The sequence below is a fragment of the Lithobates pipiens genome, unplaced genomic scaffold, assembly GCF_037356315.1.
Source record: "Lithobates pipiens isolate NorthernLeopardFrog02 unplaced genomic scaffold, aLitPip1_a1.2 Scaffold_22, whole genome shotgun sequence".
NCBI lineage: Eukaryota > Metazoa > Chordata > Amphibia > Anura > Ranidae > Lithobates > Lithobates pipiens.
The window spans coordinates 234,060,917-234,086,275 of record NW_027507784.1 but is presented as its reverse complement, the minus strand read 5'-3'; the positions used below and the strand labels follow the sequence as shown (position 1 = coordinate 234,086,275).

Below are 25,359 nucleotides of genomic sequence, written 5' to 3'. Positions count from 1 at the left end.
AGTAAGAGAGGGGGGGATTGACCAGAAAGCCGGGGGGGCATTAGTAAGAAAGAAGGGGGGGATTGATGAGAGACCTGGAGGGGGACATTAGTAAGAGAGGAGGGGGGAATTGGCGAAAGAGCTGGGGGTTCATTATTAGGAGATGAGGGGGGAAATTTGTGAGAGAGCTGGGGGGGGGGGGCATTAGTAAGAAAGAAGGGGGATTGGCGAGAGAGCTGGGGGTCATTAGTAAGAGGAGAGGGGAGAATTTGTGAGAGAGCTGGGGAGGCATTAGTAAACAAGAAGGGGAAATTGGTGAGAAAGCTGGGGGGACATTAGTGAGAGAAGAGGGGTACATTGGTGAGAGAGCTGGGGGAATTGGTGAGAGAGCTGGGGGCATTGGTGAGAGAGCTGGGGGGCATTGGTGAGAGAGCAGGGGGCATTAGTGAGAGAGCTGGGGGCATTTGAAGAGAGCTGGGGGCCATTAGTGAGAACTAGGGACATTAGGGAGAGCTGGGGGACATTGGTGAGAGAGCTGGGGGCATTTGAAGAGTGCTGGGGGCATTGATAAGAGAGCTGGGGGGGCATTGGTGAGAACTAGGGGCATTAGGGAGAGCTTGGGGCATTGGTGAGAGAGCTGGGGGGGGGGAATTAGTGAGAACTAGTGGCATTAGGGAGAACTTGGGGGCATTGGTGAGAGAGCTGGTGGGGGGCATTAGTGAGAACTAGTGGCATTAGGGAGAACTTGGGGGCATTGATGAGAGAGCTGGAGGGGCACATTAGTAAGAGAGGAGGGGGGTAATTGGTGAAAGAGCTGGGGGTTCATTAGTAAGAGATGAGGGGGAAAATTTGTGAGAAAGCTGGGGAGGCATTAGTAAAAAAGAAGGTGGGATTGGCAAGAGAGCTGGGGGTCATTAGTAAGAGGAGAGGGGGGAATCTGTGAGAGAGCTGGGGGGGGGGCATTAGTAAGAAAAAAGGGGAAATTGGTGAGAGAGCTGGGTGGGCATTAGTAAGAGAGGAGTGGTGCATTGGTGAGAGAGCTGGGGGGGCATTAGTGAGAGAGCTGGGGGGCATTGGTGAGAGAGCAGGGGGGCATTAGTGAGAGAGCTGGGGGCATTTGAAGAGAGCCGGGGCCCATTAGGGAGAACTAGGGGCATTAGGGAGAGCTGGGGGCATTGGTGAGAGAGCTGGGGGCCATTTGAAGAGAGCTGGGGGCATTGGTCAGAAAACTGGGGGGATGTTAGTAAGAGGAGGGGAATTAGTCAGAGAACTGGGGGGCATTAGTAAGAAAGGAGGGGGGAATTGGTCAGAGAGCTGTGGGGGTGTTATTAAGGGGGGGGGAATTGGTCAGAACTGGGGGGGCATTAGTAAGAGAGGGGGGGATTGACCAGAAAGCTGGGGGGGCATTAGTAAGAAAGAAGGGGGGGATTGATGAGAGACCTGGAGGGGGACATTAGTAAGAGAGGAGGGGGGAATTGGCGAAAGAGCTGGGGGTTCATTAGTAGGAGATGAGGGGGGAAATTTGTGAGAGAGCTGGGGGGGCATTAGTAAGAAAGAAGGGGGATTGGCGAGAGAGCTGGGGGTCATTAGTAAGAGGAGAGGGGGGAATTTGTGAGAGAGCTGGGGGGGCATTAGTAAACAAGAAGGGGAAATTGGTGAGAAAGCTGGGGGGACATTAGTGAGAGAAGAGGGGTACATTGGTGAGAGAGCTGGGGGAATTGGTGAGAGAGCTGGGGGCATTGGTGAGAGAGCTGGGGGGCATTGGTGAGAGAGCAGGGGGCATTAGTGAGAGAGCTGGGGGCATTTGAAGAGAGCTGGGGGCCATTAGTGAGAACTAGGGACATTAGGGAGAGCTGGGGGACGTTGGTGAGAGAGCTGGGGGCATTTGAAGAGTGCTGGGGGCATTGGTAAGAGAGCTGGGGGGCATTGGTGAGAACTAGGGGCATTAGGGAGAGCTTGGGGCATTGGTGAGAGAGCTGGGGGGGGGGGAATTAGTGAGAACTACCCCTTAGGCCCCTCCCACCATTAAGACTTTGGCAATATCCACATTTTGCCGTTACGCGCATCGCAGCTCACTTAGGCCGCGTACACACGGGCGGATTGTCTGCCCAACTAAGTTCGTCAGACAATCCGACAGACAGTCTGTCCAACATTTGAATGAACGGACTTGACCACACACGATGAACAGACAGTCCGCTGAAAGCTTGCGCGATGACGTGTACAGCACGTACGACGGGACTAGAAAAACGACGTCCAATACACTGCAATGCAACCTTCGGCCGTGTAAATCCTTTCTGAGCATGCGCCATACTTAGTCCGTCCAACTTGCCTACACACGAGCGGACTGTCCGCTGAAACCAAGTTTGGACGGACAAAACCAAGTTTGGACGGACAAAATTACGGAAATTCCGAAAGACTTTGTCCGTCAGACTGTCCGCTGAAAAAGTCCACTGAAGCCCACACACGAGCGGATTGTCCGCTGAAACACGGTTCAGCGGACTAAGTTGGGCAGACAATCCGCCCGTGTGTATGCGGTCTTAGGCTTCATGCACACGAGACGCAGATGCAAACTCTGCTGGACACGTTTTTAAAAGCTGAAACCGGCGTTTAGAAACGCGCGTTTTGCCGCGATTTACTCTCTAAATTGTCCCTCATTCTGAAGTTCAAAAGTTTCTGTGTGAAAGGGGTTTTACACTTGCCCATTTTTTGCTTTCAACACATAAGCTTCAGGGACAACATGTTTACTTGCTGCCTAATATACCCATGGACTTTTAGATGCCATTGTCATGAGATTATCAATGTTACTCTTTTTACCTGTGAGTAGTCATAATGTTATGAATGAATCGTGTATATTTTTAATAGGAAAAAAAATGTAAAATGGTCCTTTACTCCTGTACTAACTTTTAATTGCATTTTACCAGAAAGACATGCAAGCAGGTAAAAAAAAAAAAACTGCAATGGTTTTACGTTTACATTTCTGCTCATTGTAGTATAAGCCAACGGTCTAGTTAGGACACTGACATATGGCACAATGCTCAGTAAACTTCACAGTCGCAGTAGCATTGGGCGGGACAACCAATCAATACGCCGATATTGATGATGGTATAGGAAGAATCTTCATTCAGGCAGTAGAAGTAGATCGCCGAATAAAGCAGGAAGTACGGAATTAGCAGCGTGTAGATAGACTGTGTTTTGGTTTGCTGTGTGTCATCCTCCTCTGTTCTTCTAAGGCGATGTCCGAAGATCGGGAAGTGTTCGTCAGAGCCCGGGGCAGGACTTTCACTTTTTTCAATGCAGGTAGTGATACTGACGTGATTTCGGTTGGTAAAAAAAATAATAATTCATCAGGCATAAGTAACGTGTTTTTTTTATACTGTACTGTTTTTATACTGTAAAACTGCAGCTTTGTCAGCAGTTACAAATATTATTGCTTTAGTAACCGAGGATTGATAACTGTGGAGAGGATCCCTCTTCATATATAGGCTCATGCACATGAGCACTTTTCACTTACACAGTGTAAACAAACTGATGACGAACCCCTTGCCTCGCTCCCTTAAAGTGGTTGTAAAACCTTACAACACACTTTGACCTACAGGTAAGCCTAGATTAAGGCTTACCTGTAGGTCCAAGAAATATCTCCTAAACCTACACGGTTTAGGAGATATTTGTCTACGGCGCATGCGCACTGTGAGCGCGGCACCGTCAACGGCGAATATGCCGCGCGTGCGTGGGAGTGACGTCATCATGGCTTCGCCGAATGACAGTGGCGGAGCAGTGAGACCCACCGAGAAGATGGATGCACCGGACTACAGGGGACAGCGGTGACATCGCTGGCTCCTGTGTCAGGTAAGTGACACATAATGGGCTACTATGCGATGCATAGTAGTCCATTATGCTTTACCTTTTGCAGGGAATGAAAGAGGAAGTAAACTCATCAGGGTTTACTTCCTCTTTAACCGCTTTCAGACCGGACCATTTTGCTGGCTTAAGACCAGATAACTTTTTGCGATTCAGCACTGCGTCGCTTTAACTGACAATTGCGCGGTTGTGCGATGTGGCTCCTAAACAAAATTGACATTCTTTTCCCCACAAATAGAGCTTTCTTTTGGTGGTATTTCATCACCTCTGCGGTTTTAATTTGTTGCGCTATAAACAAAAATAGAGTGACAAATTTGAAAAAAAAAACACGTTCTTTTTTACTTTTTGTTATAATCAATATCCCACCAAAATATATAAAAAACATTTTCCCTCAGTTTAGGCCGATACGTATTCTTCTACATATTTTTGGTAAAAAAAATTGCAATAAGTGATTGGTTTGCGCAAAAGTTATAGCGTTTGCAAAATAGGGGATAGTTTTATGGCATTTTTATTAATAATTTTTTTTTATTTTTTACTAATAATGGTGGTGATCAGCGTTTTTTATTTTATTTTTTTGACACATTTTTGGGACCATTGTCATTTATACAGCAATCAATGCTATACAAATGCATTGATTCCTGTGTAAATGACACTGGCAGTGAAGGGGTTAACCAAGGGGTGACAGTGTAGGGGTTAAGTGTCCCTAGGGGCGTGTTACTAACTGTGGGGGGCTGGGCTTTGTGTTAGTGAACACTGATCTCTGCTCCAATCATATGGAGCAGAGATCAGCGTCACTTGTTGCTAGGCAGAACGGGGAGATGCTGTTTACAACGGCATCTCTTCCCGTTCAGCCACCCCGTGAGACGATCGCGGGTACCCCCGCGGTGATCGAGTCCACGGGACCCACGACCCGACTCATGGGGGTCCCGACCGGCACGCAAAAATGGATGTACCTGTATGCCAAAAAGCCTGCCCATGCCATTCTGCCGACGTACATCGGTGTGTGCCGGTCGGGAACTGGTTAAAGGAGAATTATACAAAAAAAACATGATTGGTTAAACCCACAAGTGCTTTTTTTTTTTTATTTATTTTTTATTTAATTTTTTTTTACGAATAATATTCATTTTTATATTGGCTTTTGAAATTTACAAATGCAGCAATTTAGGAATCACAATGAAAAATTTATGCTGGAAAACACTCTCTTTGATAGATAAAAAGTGCATTTTATATGCATCTATATAGATGAGACCAAAATGAGGGACAAATGAGTAGGAAAGAGGGACATTGCTCCAAATCAGGGACAGTCCCTCGAAATCAGGGATAGTTTGGAGCTATGCATACCTCCCAACTTTGGAACTAAGAATGAGGGACACCTAGGGATGGAAAAGACATGCGGAGCATAATAGACATAGAAAAGTCATAATGGGCGTGGCTTAAATGCATTCAATATTGAGGTGGCTTAAAGGAACATGGTTAAATAGAGTCTAAAGCAGAGTTCAACCCAAAAGTGGAACTTCTGCTCATTTGTCTCCTCTTCCCCCCCTCCGGTGCCACAGTTGGAACCTTTCAGGGGGCAGGGGGGATAGGATGCTTGTCTTTGATGACGGGTATCCTGCTCTCACTTCCGGGAGTCTGGGCCGCGGCCCGTCACATCACCGTGGGCCTCCCTCCTCCTCTCCCTGTCATCGGGCTAGTAGGAGAGCGAAACGGGGCCTGGCGCATGTGCAGTAGGTTTTCCGGTGTGAAGCCATAAGGCTACACTGGCGGGTACCCTTACCCGCAATGGTGGCGGCAGCACCGCTGATGGAAACATCAGCTGCGGTGCCAACATCACTGGACTCCAGGACAGGTAAGTGTCCTATTGTTAAAAGCTAGCAGCTGCAGTATGTGTAGCTGCTGGCTTTTAAATCCCCCCCCCCTTTTTTTTTTTTTTTTTGGACGGAACACTGCTTTAAACTCATAAGCCACCATTTATTATATTTCAGTTTACCAATTCTTAGATGTGATGGCTGCATTATTTTTCTTTTTCTTTCTATTTTCACCTAGTGATTCAGCCAGTATGTTTTTGTTTGTCAAAAGATCATGCTGTCCTGCAGATGTAGCAGTTATAGTCTTGAGACAAACCATTTGCCACTGGCTGGGATGCTTACAATGATCAGCATTTATTTATTTATGAAGGACCTTTATTCTGAAAGAAAAAAATCTGTTTGCCGCAACTGCTTATAAAGTGTTAGTGTATTTAAAACTGCTAGTCCATCTAACACTCCCCTCCACCCAGATTGACAATGCTGCTGTTCAAAGGTGCCCCCGTTTGCTCTTTCATCCAGAGTTGTGTCTCACTAATACAGGAGTTACTGACCAGATCACCAGGTGACAAAGCCTAAAAAAAAAACAACTAATGCAGCCACCACATGTAATGATTACTAAGCTGCAATAGAATACATTTTTTATTTTGGGTTAATACGGCTTTACAGTGGTTTATACTGTACACAGTAGCGCAGTCCTTGTACCCACAAAATACTCCCTAATCTCTGTGCTATGAATGAGAGGCTCACTGACATAATCCTGCCATGTAAACAATGACATACATATAACACCCCTTTCACACCAGGGCGTTTTGCAGGCGCTATAGCGTTAGAAATAGCACCTGCAATCCGCCCTAAAGAAGCTGCACCATTGTCTGTAGTGTGAAAGCCACAGCGGTGCGCTGGCAGGACGTCAGAAAAAAGTCCTGCCAGCAGCTTCTTTGGAGCGGTGTGTTTACCGCTCCTCCACCGCTGCTCCCCATTGAAATCAATGGGGCAGCGCTGTATTACCACCGGCAAAACGCCGCTATTGCTAGCGGTTTTAACCCTTTCGCGGCCGCTGGCGGGGGGGAAAAGCGTCCCGCTAGCGGCCGAAATGCGCCGCAAATCCGGCAGTAAAGCGCCGCTAAAAATAGCGGCATTTTACCGCCGACGCAATGGGCCATGTGCTGTGAAAGGGGCCTAAGGGCTGATGTATACTTAGTCATCCTTTTATATCAGAATCTCCCCTTCACAATAAAGTCCCCTCCTTCACATCAGTAGTTACCCTTTACATCAGAAGACACCTTATATTAAGAGCCACCCTTTCACATCAGAGTCCCCTTTTACGACGAGTCCTCTATTCACATCAGCAGGGGCCCTTTAAATCAGGATCTCCCTATACTTAACTCCAGGAGTCCTCCTTTACATCTGCAATGGCCCTTAAATTTGGGGCCCCTTTTAACAATAGTATTCCCCCATTACATCAGCAGTCTTCCATTCACATCAAGCGTCCCCCTTTTACTTTACATCAGATTTTTTTTTTTTGGGGGGGGTGGGAGGTTTGGGGTGTGTTGGGAGGGGTGATCCAGGGATATAAATTAGACAGGGATCCTAAGCCTACGATGCAGACAGCTAAGAGTAAGTGCAGGCTGGATTACAGTGCGGAGGAAGTTTGGCTGTGGATGGGAGAAGTATCTGGGGAATGGAGGAGCCCAGGAGTCTATCAGGAACTTCTGTAAGGGAAGGGTGCAGGCGTTTAGGCTGGATTTACACCTATGCATTTTTAGTGTCTTTTGCATTTTGCAGATTTGCACTCTAGAATGTGTTCCATAGGAAACCATGTTAAATGGACTGTAGTGCAAATCTACAAAATGCAAAAAGCACTAAAAATGCATAGGTGTGAACCAGGCCTTCGTGTGGAGAGAGAATGGAGGTCTGCTTTGTCAGAACAGGAGTGACTGATGACAGGGAAGAGTAGATGTGTATTAGGACGAGAGATGCCTTCCTGGAAGGAGAGCTGGAATCAGAGCTGCGAGACTTAAATCGCTGACTGCAGGGAGAGGAGTAGCGAGCTAGAGCTGTCAGTGGCGGGGAAGGAGAGGAGAAAAGCAGATGAGCTGGACTGAGAGGAGAGCTTGCAGGGAGGAGAAAGTGTGTAGGTGCAGCGGGAGCAGAGATCACCTACCTTTTAGATGTCAGAGACCCTGCATGTCGGATGTTGGCGCCCAGAATTGAAAATGACTGGGTGTGACATACTGATGGACAAATGTGGAGGCGGGGTTATATTGTATGGATGGAGCGGGGTGTTCTGATTGAGAATGGGAGCACTGTTTGCTTACCTTTCCATTGCTGGGAGGAGATGGGGGTGGGTAAGCAAAATGTGAAGTTCTGCTGTGACAGACTGCCAATGCAGGAGTTCTACAATGACAGCGTGAAACTGGAAAGGATTGATGAGAGCACATTCGGCACCTCCTCCGGGCTGTCTCTGCTGTCACTATTCCTGTCAGTCTTGTAGCGGCAGAAACGCTCCTCCGGTTGCTCCTAGCTCACATGATACTGTCACCCTTCTGCTTCCCCCTTGGCCCTGCTCTGTGGTCCTGCTGCCACCACTGCTGCCTAGATGATGGTCCCTGAACAGTCTATATGCCCTCTACTTACCTTTCTGATAGACGGCTACAGTCCCTCACAGTCACCGCTGGCTGTAGCTCTGCCTTCTGCCCTCAACACTTCCTGAGGGAGCGAGTCAGACAGGAATCCCCTCATTGGACAGACAGGCTGGGGCTGGAAATTTAAACTAAACTAACTGTTGGCAAATGCGGCATTAGCTGCCTCCGCCCCTACAAAAAAAAAGTTCTCACTCTGCTACTGCCTCCTGGGGCCCCACTGATGGAAGGATGGACCCCCAGCAAATGTTATTTAATGATTGGTCAATCTAGGACAGTGATGGTGAACCTTGGCACCCCAGATGTTTTGGAACTACATTTCCCATGATGCTCATGCACTCTACAGTGTAGTTAAACATCATGGGAAATGTAGTTCCAAAACATCTGGGGTGCCAAGGTTCGCCATCACTGATCTAGGAGATGTTCACAAGCTTTGAAAACTGCCTGCACTCTACTAGAGTGAGTGGCAGTGGAGGCAATGCAGGAAACAGCTCAGCTGAGCGGGACTGCGGGACATAAGTCTGAATCCGAGGTTGTCCCTCAGAATTCGAGACTGTTGGGCGGTATGCAGCTGACCCATGGAGATAATTGGATAAGGGTGGTTGGGTGGTATGAAGCCACGTGCTGCTATTTGTGTAAAGTGCTGCACTCACAAGCCACGTTTATGGAGAATTTGTGATATTGTCACATGCCCACAATGACCACTCTATCATAAATTCCTGCATTTGCTTCAGAGTTGCTGTAGGTCTCTTGGTAGCCTCTCTGAACAGTTTGCTTCTGGCTCTTTTATCCAGTTTGGAGCAATGCTCTGATCCAGGGAGGGTCTGCTTTGTACCAAATACCTTCCACTTTTTTTCCCCTTAAATTGTTTTTATTGAACATTTTCACACATACATAAGGGGACATTCAACATAGTCCAAGGTGTGGTAGAACATATGAGAGAACATCAGGTGTAAAATAACAATGAATAACACTGATATAAACTGGCTATCAGTGCACTGTCCAGCCACCCTTTGCACCCCACATGGGATCAGACTGTGCTAGGGATAGCTGGGCAGTTTGGCCCATTACTTCTGTTTATTTCAGAGTATTACTATAAAAATGATCAACCATTATAACAAAGAACTGTTAAGTCTATGACCCTGGGCTATGGCTGACTAATGTTGTTTAAACAATGGAAACTGTAGAGTAAGGTGAGAATGAACCACTCATTCCACAAAACATCAAAGTTATGTTTTAGAAAGAAAGACCAATAGCCAATAATATGAATTATTTTAATTTTTATTTACGTACATCATAGGACACAGAGCCTCAAGTATTTACTTAGTGGGTTATAGCTACCTTCAAGTGTTGACACTGGCACACTCAATACAGGAAGTTGACTCCCCTATATAACCCCTCCTCCTTCCGGGACTACCTCAGTTTTTTCGCCATTGTCTAAAGGTGTTGGCATGAGTGAAGGTGTGCTCTGTGGAGCTCTAGGAGGGATCCATTCTGGATTTAAAAAGCCTCCACAACCGGATCCATCCCGCCACTGTGGCTCCAGGATGGTTCCCAGGCCTCACATAGAAGAATAAGGTTTTGCCTTAATGCTCATTTTTGAGGGTTGGACCCTAGGAAACCAGGACTTTTTTTTTTTTTTTTGGTCTTGCTACATTACGTAAAGTTGTCCTGAGGGGTGCTATACAAGGTCCAAAGGAGTGGAACCCCTATTAAAGGGCCCCAGTCTTTGAAGGCTTAACCACGCTGCCCGCCGTGATGGTTGAAGTTTGGATCTGTTTACAGCAGTATCCTGCAGCGAGGAAAAGGTAAGACGAAAGCATAGGAACTGCACAGTCCACCTATGACTTTTCTTTCAATTATATTGTAATGCACGGCTGCAGTCTCCTCTGCTCTGGTGTGTGTTTTCAGACCGAAGCTGCCGTGTGCACGCACAAGGCTGACGTCAGAAGAAGGAGGGCAGGGAAGGGATGTGGCTTAAGCGGTCGGCACTGTGTGCGGACTCGGCTTTCTTACAGACAATCGGGCTTACACCCGAAGAAAGCTTAAAAGCTGATACCCTGGAAACAGACAGTGTCTATCACAGCAGCTGAAGCGAGGCTGCCACAGGACACAGGAGCGCTGGTGCACGTGTGGGGTTTACACAGGCATTGCAGTACAGGAAAATACTTTATTGTTTGGCATTAGATTAGGCTATGCTGCCATTGTTTTTCCTACTATTGTTCAAGTAAATAGAACAGTTCTTGGTGTGCCTCTGCTTTTTGTGCTTTGCACTATGGCTTCAAGACTTAGTACAGAGGCACCGAAACCACCCCCAGGTGCTGGGAACTCCAGTCATGCCTCCACATTGTCATTCTCTCCGGAGATACCTTCCATGGCAAGCCAGGGTGAGTCACTGGAACCAGCTGCTGGTGCAACTGCTTTTTACACTTCGCCTTCTGTATATGTGACTGGAAATGTATTTTCCTCTGCCCTGCAAGGCTTGGAAGGCAGATTAGCTGCTTTAATCGCATCCTCCATTGAGGGGGATAGGAAGCGTGCTAGATCCCTCTCTCCCACTCCAAACCCTTTACCGTGGGAACAGGATGAGGTATTACCCTCAAACGATCGGGAAAAACAAACCGATTATTCCTCTGCGGATTAAACAGTTGTATCAGCTTCACAATCTGAGGTACAAATCCTTATGGGCATGGTTCGCTCCACTTTCATGCTACCCCTAACAGAGTCAGCTGAAAGTCTGGTTTCTTCTTTGGGTTCTTTGAAACCTTCACAACCAGTGCATGCATTTCCTGTCCACGTATTACTGGAGAAACTTATTTATACCGAATAGAATCGTCCAGATAAGCATTTTCTCCCTCCAAAGAGATTCTTAGTTCTGTGTCCCATGGAGGAAAAAATTACCAAAAGATGGAAAGATCCAGCAGTGGATGCTGCGATTTCCAGTGTGAGTAAAAGTTTGACTTGTCCAGTGGACAATGCGCAAATGCTAAAGGATTAAATAGATAAAAAGCTGTAATTCCTGTTAAAATACTATTTTTCTTTAGCGGGTACGGTTGCTCAGCCTGCAATTGCAGCTATAGGCATCAGTCAGTCCTTAAAGGACCAGTTCAGAGGCCCTTAACAAGCTTCCTGCACAACAGGCCCGTGAGTTGGCTGAGTTACCAAAAGCATTATGTTTTGCCATAGATGCTATGAAGGATTCTATACACCAGGCGTCTTGCCTTGCGCTTGTGCTAGAACACATGCGTAGGACCCTTTGGCTAAAGGGTGGGTCTGCTGAAACACCCTACAAACAGCTTCTGTCTAGTTTCCCATTTCATGGGGAGCGACTATTTGGCGATGATTTGGATAAATACCTCCAGACAATTTCCAGTGGAAAGAGTATACTTTCTTTTGACTGGCAAAAGAGTAAACGTCCTTCATTGAAACAGACTTTCTCCTTTCGTCTTCCAGGACAGCCTCTGAGACATAGGGCTCCTCCCTCCAGGACAGGAAACACGCATGCCAATTGTCTTAAAAGTTGGTCCTCCAGGCCTCCCTCTTCAGTTATTGTGTTTCCTGCCGGACGGGAAGGAGCACGCTCTTGGGACCCTGATATCTCCCTCCCTGGGTGGGGACCCTCAGGTGATGGGCTGGGCACTTCCTAGGCTGACCCTAGCACAGATGAGCCTCTCTGTAGGTCATCTGCAAGGCAGCAACATGGTCCAGTTACTAAACATTTGCTAAACATTACCGTCTACCGATTTATTGTCTGACAGAGAGCAGAAATTTGGACGACAGATCCTCCAGGCAGTGGTCCCACCCTGACAAAGTACGTTTTTTTTTGCATATCATCTCAGAGGCCGTCCTGGAAGACGAAAGGAGAAAACTGGAGTTAGACTTACAGATAACTCTTTTTCTAGGAGTCTTCCAGGACAGCCTGGTTTCCCACCCGGTGTTTTCTATTAACTGGTGTTGGAGATATTTACTGACATTGTGTTAGTGTGTTATGTCTTTCAGAGCCTTCCGGTGGTTCTTCTTTAAATTGAAGAGGGAGGCCTGGAGGACCACATTTTAAGACAATTGGTATGTGTGTTTCCTATCTCGGAGCGAGGAGCCCTATGTCTCAGAGGCTGTCCTGGAAGACTCATAGAAAAAGAGTTACTGGTAAGTCTAACTCTGGTTTTCTCTCCTGCGCCAAGCGCATCTGCCTCTAGGCAGTGGCGACGGCTTCCACCATCATTTCAAAAATTAAGAGAAAAGGATCAAACCATTATGGATACCACGTCCCAATATTTTAGAGAATATGAGGAGGGCCGAAGGAGGGGCTGGGGGGTAACCAACCCCGGGACATTTATGGTTTCGATTTAAAGAAATATCATAAGAATTATCAAATCGACAGAATTGACAATTGAACATTAAATGATAAAGATAAAACAATTTTTATTTACATCTTAACAAAGTCAGTAGTAAAACTTCACTGTTACATCCATGAAAATAATCATACACGGTACAGCGTGGAAATCCATTTAAGAGTTACCCAACTTTGTCCATAAAGAGAAAAGCAAAACAAAAGTAAGCTGCGATTTTTGTTTTTTGTTTTTATAACATGTTTGGCTCGATTTTAGCTTCTTCAGGAAATTAAGCAGCCAATGATCATAGCTAGAATAGCAAAAATATACAACAGGTAAGTTTATACATACAATAAAATTCATAATATTGCATATGTAGTAGTTAATATCAAAATACATGTAAATCAAGTTGTTGCTATTTTAGTAAATAGATAAGTAAATTCATTTACAAGTTTAATAGATCAAAATTTGAGTCTCACCAAATTCACCAGGACTCCAGAGAGGAACAATGAATGATAGTGTTAAAACTTGACCTACATACTAAGTATAAAGTCTAAGGAGTTGATTGGAAAGGTTAGTTAGTAAATAAATGTATTACCTGATGAGGTTAATAGTTACAGAATCAATGAGAGACATTTAAAGTACTGGTAATATCACCATTTGTTTGTCAGAAAAAAACAGAGATATATCAAGGGTAGTTTCAGACAAGCTGAAAAAGAGAGCGAAAATTTAATTTGTCACACAGGATCCAAAGGATCCAGCTTGACGATTTAATATGGGGAAATAGCTGAATAAACTGCAGCTTATTCACATGTCAATAAACCTACCTCTGAGTATGGATAAATCCAGAAGTGGAAGGGGGATTGTGAAAACAATCCTGTCCCGTCAATTGCCAAGGAGGCAACTGACAGGGAGAGGGGGTTATGAGCCTCTCCAGCTCGGCAGCGTCTGACGTCACAGCCGAGCTACGGGCGTGAAGGGCTTCTCCTGCTATTTTGAGGCTGTGTATCTAGTCGCGCAGGCGACGCCAAAAAGCGTTGTTGCGGCCATTTTGGAAAATCCGGCAGACCGCGCATACGCGAAAGACGCAAATTGCGCCGTTGTGGCCATTTTGGAAAATCCCGGCGCCAGTGTATACCAATTACACAGAGCTGTGTATATCGGTCTCTCAAAGAAATTAATGAATGAATAAGAGAATCAGAAACTGATCCGGGACATAAAAGTAGCTAATAGTTAGAGAGACAGCAGCGATTTTAGCATGGAGAGCCAGATTCCAAAAAGTGGGAGACCTATTAGCCAAATGTCTGATTGATTAACAGAGCTGATACACAATAGTGTCCCCAGGGCGCCCATGTAGACCAATTTTATTTAAAGGAGAAACGTCATCTCTTATTGAATATGGACAGTAAAAACAAAAGAAAAATATAATAATATTAGTATTGCATTAACAATAATAATTATATTATTATCAGGGGAATGCTGGTGAACATGGTGAGAATAACAACAAAAAAAACAAAAAAAAAGGAGAAAAAAATGTAAACCCGACTGTCCGGTGATTATGAGAATTAATTAAAGAAAGGGCTTGAAGCTGAAAGCCTCATTCAGGCCAGGCATATCAGTGGCCTTGAGGTCAAAAATCCAGCGGGCCTCACGCTGCAACAAAATCTGGTTATAATCACCACCTCTATCTCCCGATGCCACATGCTCTAATGCAAAAAAGTGCATTTTACTGTCATCAAAATTATGAAATAATCCAAAGTGGCGACTAATCGGAGTCTCCATCTTTTTACTTCGCACCAGGGATACATGATCCCTGATGCGATGAAAAAAAGGCTGCTTGGTTTTACCCACATAGTAGGCACCACATTCACAAATCATAATATAAGCAATTCCCACAGACTGACAAGTAACTGAAAATTTTGGTTTATAAAGCCGCTTGTTTGGCAGTACATTTGAATCCGAAGCAAAAATGTGTCTACAAAAATTGCATTTGTGACATGGTCTTGAACCACGTTGTAGTTTATTGATTTTGGGAATCGCAGGAACGTAGTGGCTTATAACTAGGGTGTCTTTTATAGATCGTGATCTCTGGATGATCTTTCAAGTGTTTGGAAACTTTTGGATCGCCTTTCAGGAGATACCAATATTTGTTCAGAATGCTTCACATCTGAGAATGTTGGGCACAATAACGTGTTATTAATCTAATTCCTTCATTTGGTTTAAAGGGTTTCTGGCCATGTATAAGAGAGGATCTAGTTTGTTTTTTGGCCCTCAGATAGGATCTCTTTAGACATTTGTTACTGTAACCACAGTATCGCAAGCGTGTTTGAAGTTTTTTCGCCTCCAATTCAAAATCAGCTTTATTGCTGCAATTTCTTTTTAGGCAAAGATATTGGCCATATGATCACTGGCCACAAGTGTTGCGGGATGCTAGCTGGACGCATGCAGCACAGTATTTGCTGCCAGCGGTTTTCTAAAGAGGGTAGAACCAATTTCTCCCTTAGAATTAACATAAATTTGGATGTCTAAAAAGGTCAAACCGAAAATGGCGATACGTCTTCTCTGGCCATGATTTCATTAAGATTTCCATTAAGACTTAATAGTTTTCAATTACATTTTTTGATCGCACTACAAATCTGGGGAGTCCTGGTGAATTTGGTGAGACTCAAATTTTGATCTATTAAACTTGTAAATTAATTTACTTATCTATTTACTAAAATCGCAACATCTTGATTTACATGTATTTTGATATTAACTACTCCCATGTGCAATATTATGAATTTTATTGCATGTATAAACTTACCTGTTGTATCATTTTGCTATTCTAGCTATGATCATTGGCTGCTTAATTTCCTGAAGAAGCTCAAACCGAGCGAAAAAACATGTTGAAAATCGCAGCTTACTTTTTTGTTTTGCTTTTTCTTTTTATGGACAAAGTTGGGTAACTCTTAAGTGGATTTCCACGCTGTACCGTGTATGATTATTTTCATGGATGTAACAGTGAAGTTTTACTACTGACTTTAAGATGTAAATAAAAATTGTTTTATCTTTATCATTTAATATTCAATTGTCAATTCTGTCGATTTGATAATTCTTATGATATTTCTTTGATTCAAAACCATAAAAGTCCCGGAGTTGGTTACCCCCCCCCCCCCAGCCCCTCCTTCGGCCCTCCTCTTAGTCTTCCACCATCAGATTCCAGAGGAAAATCAAGGTCAGGCCCAGGCTCAAAGGAAGACCTGGAGCTGCAAAACAGAATACTAAGGCCTCTTCATGAAGCCGCATCTCCCCTCAACAAGGTGGGGGGGGGGGGGACTTCTGCATTTTTCACAGAAGTCTGACAAAGGGAAACTCAGGACAGATGGGCTCTCTCCACAGTGACTCTTGGATACAAACTAGACTTTCGGGAGTTTCCACCATCTCATTTTCTGAGATCAAATGTTCCCAAGGATCCAGAGAAAAGACAATACCTGTTTTCAAGCATTAGACGGGTTGTTGACTCAAGGGGTAATCGTACAGATCCCACAGAAAAACAAGGTTTGGGATTCTATTCAAACCTGTTCATGGTACCAAAGCCGAATGGAGATGTCAGACCCATTCTGGATCTAAAAAAAAATCGAAATTGGTTCCTGAAAATCCACTCGTTTCACATGGAGTCGATCAGGTGAGTGGTCTCCATCCCACAAGGGGGAGAACTTCTGACATCCATCGACATCAGGGATGCATACCTGCATGTCCCTATTAGGGGTGCACCGAATGGGTTTTTGGGTGCCGAAACCGATACCGAAAATGAAAAGTACATTAGGCCGAAAACCAAAACAGCACCGATACCAAAACATAATTTAAAATAAAAATATTTTTATAAAGGAGATGGTCAGAGACTGGGGACGTGGTACAGGAGATGGTCAGAGACTGGGGACGTGGTACAGGAGATGGTCAGAGACTGGGGACGTGGTACAGGAGATGGTCAGAGACTGCACACATGATACAAGAGATCAATGCAGCCAGCCAGGGTGCCCCCCCCAATTGCAGCCAGGGTGCCCCCCCAATTGCAGCCAGAGTGTCCTCCAATTGCAGCCAGCCTGTGAAGGGAAGAGAGGAGAGCCACCTCCGTCGCCTGTTTGATCACAGTGCCGGGAACATCACAGCTTTCAGTTCAATAGCTGTGTGTTCCCGGCCGCGCACCGTCACATACAGCCCCTCCCCCTTGTCCGGGCACTTTGATAGACAGATCACCCGCAGGATTGGACAGATGATCTGTCTATCAAAGTGTCCGGAAAAGGGGGAGGGGCTGTATGTGACGGCGCATGGCTGGGAACACACAGCTATTGAAATGAAAGCTGTGATGTTCCCGCACTGTTATCAAACAGGTGGTGGAGGCGGCTCTCCTGCACTATAGCATGATCTAGCTTTTCATGATGGGCAGAACCAGGGACAGGGGCGGAGCCCCACCCCTACCAGGCCACACCCCATTTTCGGCTCCATTATCAGACGTTTTTCTCTTTCGGTAAATTGCCGAAAAGGGCATTTTCGGCCGATATGTTGTGGCGGCCGAAATTTCGATGCATCCCTAGTTCCTATATTTCTCGCTCGCCAAAAGTTCTGCGATTTCAAGTAGAACTGCACTTTCGCTTTGAGCCGTTACCCTTCGGGCTAGCCACAGCACCACAGGTACTCACAAAAATACTGGCCCGACCTTTAGCCAGGTTAAGGGCACAGGGCATAACAGTGTTAGCTTACCTAGACGATCTATTGTTAATAGACCAGTAAGTGAATTGCTTAAAGCAAAGCGTACGCATTACAACCAGTTACCTGGAAAGTCTCGGTTGGATCCTTAACCTAGAGAAGTCTTCATTTTAAAACCAGTAAGAAGGCTGGATTATTTAGGCCTGATCATAGATACAGCCCAGAAAAGGGTGTTCTTGCTTTCAGAAAAGATCGGCTCCATACAAGAGCTGGTACGGACGGTCAGGTTAAAAGCAAATCCTTCAATTCGCCTTTGCATGAGGTTGTTAGGAAAGATGGTCGCTTCATTCAAAGCAGTTCCCTATGCCCAGTTCCATTCAAGACTGTTGCAAAACAGTATCCTCTCTGGAACAAGACGATCCAAGCTTTGGACTTCCCAATGCGGCTGTCCCAAAGCCTCAGTTGGTGGTTACAAGGCCAGAATCTGCTGAAAGGCAAATCCTTCAGACCAGTTATCTGGAAAGTAGTAACAGATACCAGCCTCTCAGGCTGGGGAGCGGTACTAGAAAAGATGACTGTCCAGGGACAGTGGTCAAAACTCAAAAAAGCCCTGCCCATCAACATCCTAGAGATTCGGGCTGTGTGTCTGGCTCTGAAAACCTGGACCTCCAGGTTAAAGAAATGTCCTGTCAGGATCCAATCCGACAACGCCATGGCTGTGGTATATATCAATCACCAAGGGCACCAAGAGTCTCTCAGCTCAGAGAGGTGAACCATATTCTAACTTGGGCAAAAAGGAATGTCCTATGTCTATCTTCAGTTTTCATTCCGGGAGTAGAAAATTGGCAGGCAGACTATCTAAGTCGCCACGGTTATTCCCGGGGGAATGGTCTCTTCACCCCGATTGTTTTTTGGGCTGTTTGCCAAAGATGGGGGACTCCAAACATGGATATTCTAGCATCCAGATTCAACATGAAGTTAGTCAACTTTGTGCCCAGAACAAGGGATCCACTTGCATACGGAACAGATGCGCTGGTAACTCCGTGGGATCAAGTTTCACTGATCTATGTTTTTCCCCAGATTCAGTTGCAGCCTTGACTTCTTTGCAGGATCAAGCTGAAAAGAAAGCCAGTAATTCTGGTAGCACCAGCATGGCCCACAAGGTCATGGTACGCAGAGATTATAAAGATGGCAGTGGAGAGTCCTTGGCCTCTCCCACTAAGGCCAGACCTGCTCTCGCAGGGACTGATATTCCATCCTACTTTATGAATGCTAAATTGCTAAAGGCTTGGCTATTGAAACCCACATTCTGAAGAAACGTGGGCTTTCCAGGTCAGTTATCTCAACTTTAATCAATGCAAGGAAACCAGTTTCCAGAGCTATATATTATAGAGTTTGGAATACTTATGTTTCCTGGTGTGAATCCAGGGCCTGGCAACATCAGAGATATATTATAGGCAGAATCCTTGCCTTTATACAATTGGGCATAGAGATGAACTTTTTTTTTTTTTTTTTTTTATAAATTCTTTATTTTTTCATCTTTTCTTTCCATAGATTTCACATTACATTTTGTTATATATCTACAACTTCAACAGCTATGTCTTATAATATTTCAATCCATACCTCAATTCCACGTCATCCCCCCCCATCCCTCACCCTTCCCTCCCAAAATAAATAAAATAATAAAAAAGAGTTTTTATTATAATCCCCCCCCCTCCCCCCCCCCCCCCCCCCATGACCCGCCTGCTCTACCATATTTCAAATGTTTTACATCATACTTTATCTATAATTTAGATATGGAGCCCAAATCTTCTGATATTTCTCATCTTGATCTCTCATTGTCATTGTTAAAAATTCCATTTGTTGGATTTCTGCAATTGTCTGAAACCACTGTGCTCTAGCTGGAGGGCTGCTTTTTTTCCACAGAACTGGAATACATGCCCTTCCTGCTATCAATAAGTGTCTCAGCAAAGAATTTTTGAATCTTTCTATTGCCATTGGAATATCCAGCAACAGAAAAGTTGCCGGTCTGTCTCCCAGGTCAATAACTGTAATTATTACAATAGTATCTGCTACCATCTCCCAGAACACTCACATTTTTGGACATTCCCAAAATATATGTAATAATGTTCCCTCTGCTCCACGACATCTCCAACATGTCTCTGATATCTGGGGGTAAATTTGATATAACACTTTTGGTGTTCTATACCACGTAGTAAGGATCTTGTATCCCCCTTCTTGATATCTGCTTGCCATCGAGGCCTTTTGATTAAACAGCAACATCTTATCCTTTTATTCTGGGGAAAACGTAGTCCCTAAGTCTCTTTCCCAAGCCTGCAGAAAGGGCAATTCTTGTGGAGTCTCCTGTTCTATTAACATACTATAAAAATAAGACATCAAATGTCTCAGTTCCTCTCCTTTCAAACAGATCTCTTCAAACTCAGTCAATGCCCTTATTTCTACATATACTTTTGATTTAGATCTAATAAAGGCTTCTAATTGCCTCATTCTGAAGGGATCTAACCCTGTCATTCCTTTTTCAATATCTTTTTTTGTCATTAACCGATTGCCTACCGAGAAATGACAAATTCTGCTCATGCCTCTGTCTCGTATTGTTTTAAATTTTGGATCTATTATTCCTGGTAGAAATGCCGGGGTACCCAGAATGGGAAGGAGCGGGCTGGGAATTCTTGAAATAGATGTTTTTCTGAATACTCTTTTAGTTATTCGTAATGTCTCCCCTAGTATTGGATGTTTTCTCATTCCTATTGGTATTTCTGTATCTGGAATCCACACTAATCCTTCCAATGGGATATCTATCGCTGCTTGTTCTGTCTGTATCCACGGTTTTTCGTTTTTAAGCCTACACCATTCCACTACTCTAGCTAAATGTGAAGCTTCCTGGTATTTTATTGGGTCTGGGAGTCCTATCCCTCCTTTTCCTTTGGGGAGTACTAAAATATCTCAACATACTCTTGCTGGTTTCCCAGCCCATATGAACTTCATAAATCTTGATCTAAGATCCTTGAAAAAGCTTGGAGGGATCTTAATCGGTATAGTTTGTATTATGTATACAAGTCTAGGCATCACATTCATCTTAATAATATTGGTTCTCTCAAACCATGTAAAAATCTTTGTCCCATTTTTGAAGATCACTTTTGATCTGTCTTACCAGTGGGATATAGTTAAGTTCGAACAGCTCATTTAGATTTTTTGACATTTTTCTTCCTAAATAACTTTATATATGAATTCGTCCATCTAAAATCAAATTGCGTGGATATTGCTTGTAGCTGAGGCGAATCTATTTCTACCCTCATTGCTTCTGATTTTCCATAGTTTATTCTAAAGTTAGATATTTTCCCATATTCTCGTAGCTCCATTAGTAAAGACGGGAGAGATGTAATTGGGGACGTTACAAAAAAGATCAAATCATCTGCATAAGCTGCCAACTTCTGATCTTCATTTTTTATTTTTACCCCCCTGATATCCACATTGGCACGTATTTTCCTTAAAAAAGGTTCTATTCTCAAAATGAATATCAGGGGTGAGAGGGGACATCCCTGGCGTGTTCCATTTAAAATGGAGAATGGCTCTGATAATCTGTCATTCACTTTCACCCTAGCACTTGGTTTTGAATATAAGTTAAGGATCCATCTCAGCATCCCCTCCCCCAGACCTATATGTTGTAATACCGCTTTTAAGCGGTATCCAATCTACCCGATCAAACGCTTTTTCTGCATCCGCAGATACTATCATCGTTGACTTATGCAGTTTTTGTACCAGGTAAATTGTGTTCACCACTCGTTGCGTATTTTCTCTTCCTTCTCTCCCTGGGACGAATCCCACTTGATCTGGGTGTATTAATTCCGGTATCAAATTTATGAATCTCATAGCTAATATTTTTGTGAACAATTTAAGGTCCACATTCAACAACGAAATAGGTCGGTAGCTGGGACACTGAGAGGGATCCTTTCCTTCTTTTGGTATTACTGTTATATGCGCCAGTAACGTTTCTGTTGGAATTTGCTTCCCTTCCCGTATTGAGTTATAGGCTTCCATGAATCTCGGAGCCAATTTCTCCGTGAACATTCTATAATATGACAAAGTAAATCCATCTGGACCTGGTGATTTACCTAGTTTCAATATTTTTAATGCTTTTGCAACTTCCTCTAGAGTGATTGGTACATCTATTTCTCTGGCCATTTCCTCTGTTATTTTTGGCATTTCTGTCCTTTCAATGTATTCTCTAGCTATCTCTCCTTTTTTTTTTAACTCCTCTGCCAAAGTACCGTATATACTCGAGTATAGGCCGACCCGAATATAAGCCGAGGCCCCCAATTTACCCCCAAAAAACTGGAAAACTTATTGACTCGTGTATAAGCCGAGGGTGAGACATGGCTGTCCATCCCTGTGTGTCCGTCCATCCCTGTGTGTGTGTCCGTCCATCCATCCCTGTGTGTGTGTCCATCCATCCATCCATCCATCCATCCATCCCTGTGTGTGTGTCCGTCCATCCATCCCTGTGTGTGTATCCATCCATCCATCCATCCCTGTGTGTGTGTGTGTGTGTGTATCCATCCATCCATCCCTGTGTGTGTGTGTGTGTATCCATCCATCCATCCATCCCTGTGTGTGTGTGTGTGTGTGTGTGTGTGTGTGTGTGTGTGTGTGTGTGTGTGTGTGTGTGTCCGTGCAGCCTTGTGTGTGTGTCCAGCCTACCTGTGTCCCAAGCCTCCGTCCCGAGCCGCCGTCGTCCCGAGCCTCCTCTGTCCCGTGCCTCCTCTGTCCCGTGCCTCCTCTGTCCCGTGCCTCCTCTGTCCCGTGCCTCCTCTGTCCCGTGCCTCCTCTGTCCCGTGCCTCCTCTGTCCCGTGCCTCCTCTGTCCCGTGCCTCCTCTGTCCCGTGCCTCCTCTGTCCCGTGCCTCCTCTGTCCCGTGCCTCCTCTGTCCCGTGCCTCCTCTGTCCCGTGCCTCCTCTGTCCCGTGCCTCCTCTGTCCCGTGCCTCCTCTGTCCCGTGCCTCCTCTGTCCCGTGCCTCCTCTGTCCCGTGCCTCCTCTGTCCCGTGCCTCCTCTGTCCCGTGCCTCCTCCGTCCCGTGCCTCCTCCGTCCCGTGACGTGCCGATGGATCGCCGCTCCAGGATCGCCGCTCTTCTCGGCGGCCATTCTACAATTCAAAAGCCGCGCCTCCGTCCTCCGCCTGTGATAGGCGGAACACTCAATTTCCCAGCAGCCTGTGTTCCGCCTATCACGGACATCCTCTCATACTCGTCCGTAGTATGAGAATGAACGGATGTCCGTGATAGGCGGAACACTGACTGCTGGGAAATTCAGTGTTCCGCCTATCACAGGCGGAGGCGGAGAAGGAGGCGCGGCTTTTGAATTTTAATGTCCGCCGTCTGTCTGCTCGATACGCTGATCGAGCAGTCAGACAGCGGTGACTCGAGTATAAGCCGAGGGGGCACTTTCAGCCTCAAAAAAGAGGCTGAAAATCTCGGCTTATACTCGAGTATATACGGTAGATTTCTTTTCCAGCTGATATAGCTTCTCATAGTGTTCTTTGAATACCTGAGCGATTTTCTGCGATGTATTAACCATTTCATCTCTCTGTGTCTTAATTTGTGTAATTGAATTCCTAGTTGTGCTTTCTCTTAGAGCATTTGCCAGCAGTCTCCCTGGTTTATTCCCGAATTCATAAAATCTCAGTTTCCCTCGAGTTAGCTTTGCTTTCACTTTTTCTATTAATTGGAGATTTAATTTTTCACGCAAACCATCTAATTTCTGTTCTACTGCTTGTGCTTGTGATTTTTTTATGTACTATTTCTAGTTCCCTAATCTCTTTAAGCTAATTATTGATCGTTTCATTCAATCTGCATTTTTTTATGTGCTCCCAGGGATATAAATATTCCTCTCATAACACATTTATGTGCTTCCCATATACAAAAAGGTGTTGTTTCTCCTACTTTATTTGTTGCGAAAAAACATCCAGTTCTTGTTCTAATTTTACCTTATATTCATTATCCTTCAGTAATGTTTCATTTAACTTCCATTGCCATCCCCTTAGTTCCGCTTCCCCTAATTCTATCACACAACTCGTTGGGGCGTGATCTGATAGTGTAAATGGGCCAATTGAGGCTTCCACTAGGGATGTAATCACATTCTGGGAGATTAAAATGTAGTCAATTCTAGAGTAAGATTTATATTTTGCAGAGAAAAATTTATAATCTCTGCTCTGTGTATGAACAGCCCTCCAGCTGTCAATCAGCTGCAATTCTTGCATCATTCTCTTTATCTTTCCTTAATTTGACATATGATAGATGAGACGAGCCTTTTGATGTGTCTTTTATTGGATCCAAAGCCATATTTCGGTCACCTCCTAACACTAGTATTCCCTCTTTATGTTGTTGAATAATCTGTAGATAGATTTCTAGAGAGGTTACTTGATCTTCATTTGGCAAATAAATATTTACCAATGTCACTTTTTGGCAACCCAATGTACCCTTTACTATCAAGAGGCGACCTTCCTCATCAATGTGTACCCCTTGTTCCTTCCATGGTGTCTGTCTTGCTATTAAAATAGACACCCCACAGGATTTCGAGTTCTGTGAGGTGCTATGGTATGCCCAGGGGAAATAGTGACCTTTACTCCAAGGGATCCTATCCTTTATAAAATGAGTTTCCTGCAAAAAAACTATTTGAGATTTAAATCTTTTCAACTCCATTATTAATCGTGTACGTTTCTCTGGGGTGTTTAGTCCCTTAACATTGTATGATGTAAATTTTATTTTAGTCATTTTTATTGCCGGTCGGGGGGGGGGGAGAGAAGGGACGAAAAAAAGAAAATAAATAAAAATAAAACCCAACCCACACCCCAAAACAACCCCTTCTTTCAAATAAATGAGAAACGGATACTATATCCGGAGCTGTCCCCCCCGCCCCCCCCCCCCAAAAAAAACCCAATGCCTCTGACTTTTCCTCCACCTGGAGGAGAGGCGTTTAATATGGGGGTGTTAGTGAACAAAAGAGGGGCAAGTGAACCGTGCCCACAACCAGCGTTCTCTACACTTAGTCATTATTTTTCTACCACATTCATCTTATTCTTGTTAACATAGACATATTATCATTATCTTTACTTAATCCTTTACTTTTCACATATTATCTCTATTTTTCACCTTTTATTTCTTCTTTTCCCTTTCTCTTTCCCATCTTCTCTCCCTTCTCTCCCTCCTCCCCCTCCTCCCCCTCGTCATTCCTACCGCTACCCCTTTCTTCCTTTCCTTAAATAAATTACCCTCCCCTCTTACCCCCTCCCCCCCCGCTATCAACGGGAAAGGGAGGACAAGAGGGGAAGATGTGCGAGGGACAAAACCATATATACCTTCACCCCCCTCCCTATTCACTCTACCTCCCCATCCTACTTCTCCCTTTTGAGGAAGTCCTATTAAATCAGTCCACATTTTATGTCATTTGTGTCATATTTGTGCAAAAAAATTAAAATATATAAACCATACAGGTACTTATAATTTCCTATCCCATCCCCTCCCCCCGCCCTCTACCACATACCCTTACATAGATCCAGAACCGTGTATATCAAAGTGCACGCATTGTCTCACACTTCCATTTTACCATCCCACCCTCCTCCCATTCCCTTTTACCTGTCAGACCCGCTTCTCCATATGGAAGAAGTCCTATTAGATCACTCTACCTTTTTATATGTGTGTCATATTATATAAAAAAAAAAAAAAGGAGAGCAAGAATAACCAAAAAAACCAACCCCTTCTTTCACATCTTTAACGCTCCCATTTTTTTTTTTCTCCTACCCTTCCCCCACCCAACCCTTTATCCGTGCTTTTGCGTGTATGCACATATATGTGTCCAAAAAAATAAAAAAATAATAAATAAAAAATAAATAAAATTTAATCCACATTGCCTCTTTCCACCTCACAGCAATACATGCCAACATCTACCCTACTGAAACGCAAAGAGGGAGGGAAAAAAAACAAAACACAGATCCCAGAGATAGTATCTCTCCGGGAAAAAAAAAAGAAAAAAAAAAGAA

At 44.5% G+C, this 25,359-nt stretch overlaps 1 protein-coding gene across 4 annotated transcripts in view; it reads left to right on the top strand.

Moving 5' to 3' along the window:
- Nucleotides 1-3,107: 3,107 nt before the first annotated feature.
- Nucleotides 3,108-25,359, top strand: part of CPPED1 (calcineurin like phosphoesterase domain containing 1) — a 625,662-nt gene continuing 603,410 nt past the window's right edge. For all 4 annotated transcript variants that reach the window (XM_077448914.1, XM_077448913.1, XM_077448912.1 and 1 more), the window contains exon 1: nucleotides 3,108-3,276. In XM_077448914.1, coding sequence (XP_077305040.1) covers nucleotides 3,213-3,276 — 64 coding nt within the window. In that variant the 5' untranslated portion in view covers nucleotides 3,108-3,212. The remainder of the gene's footprint in view (nucleotides 3,277-25,359) is intronic.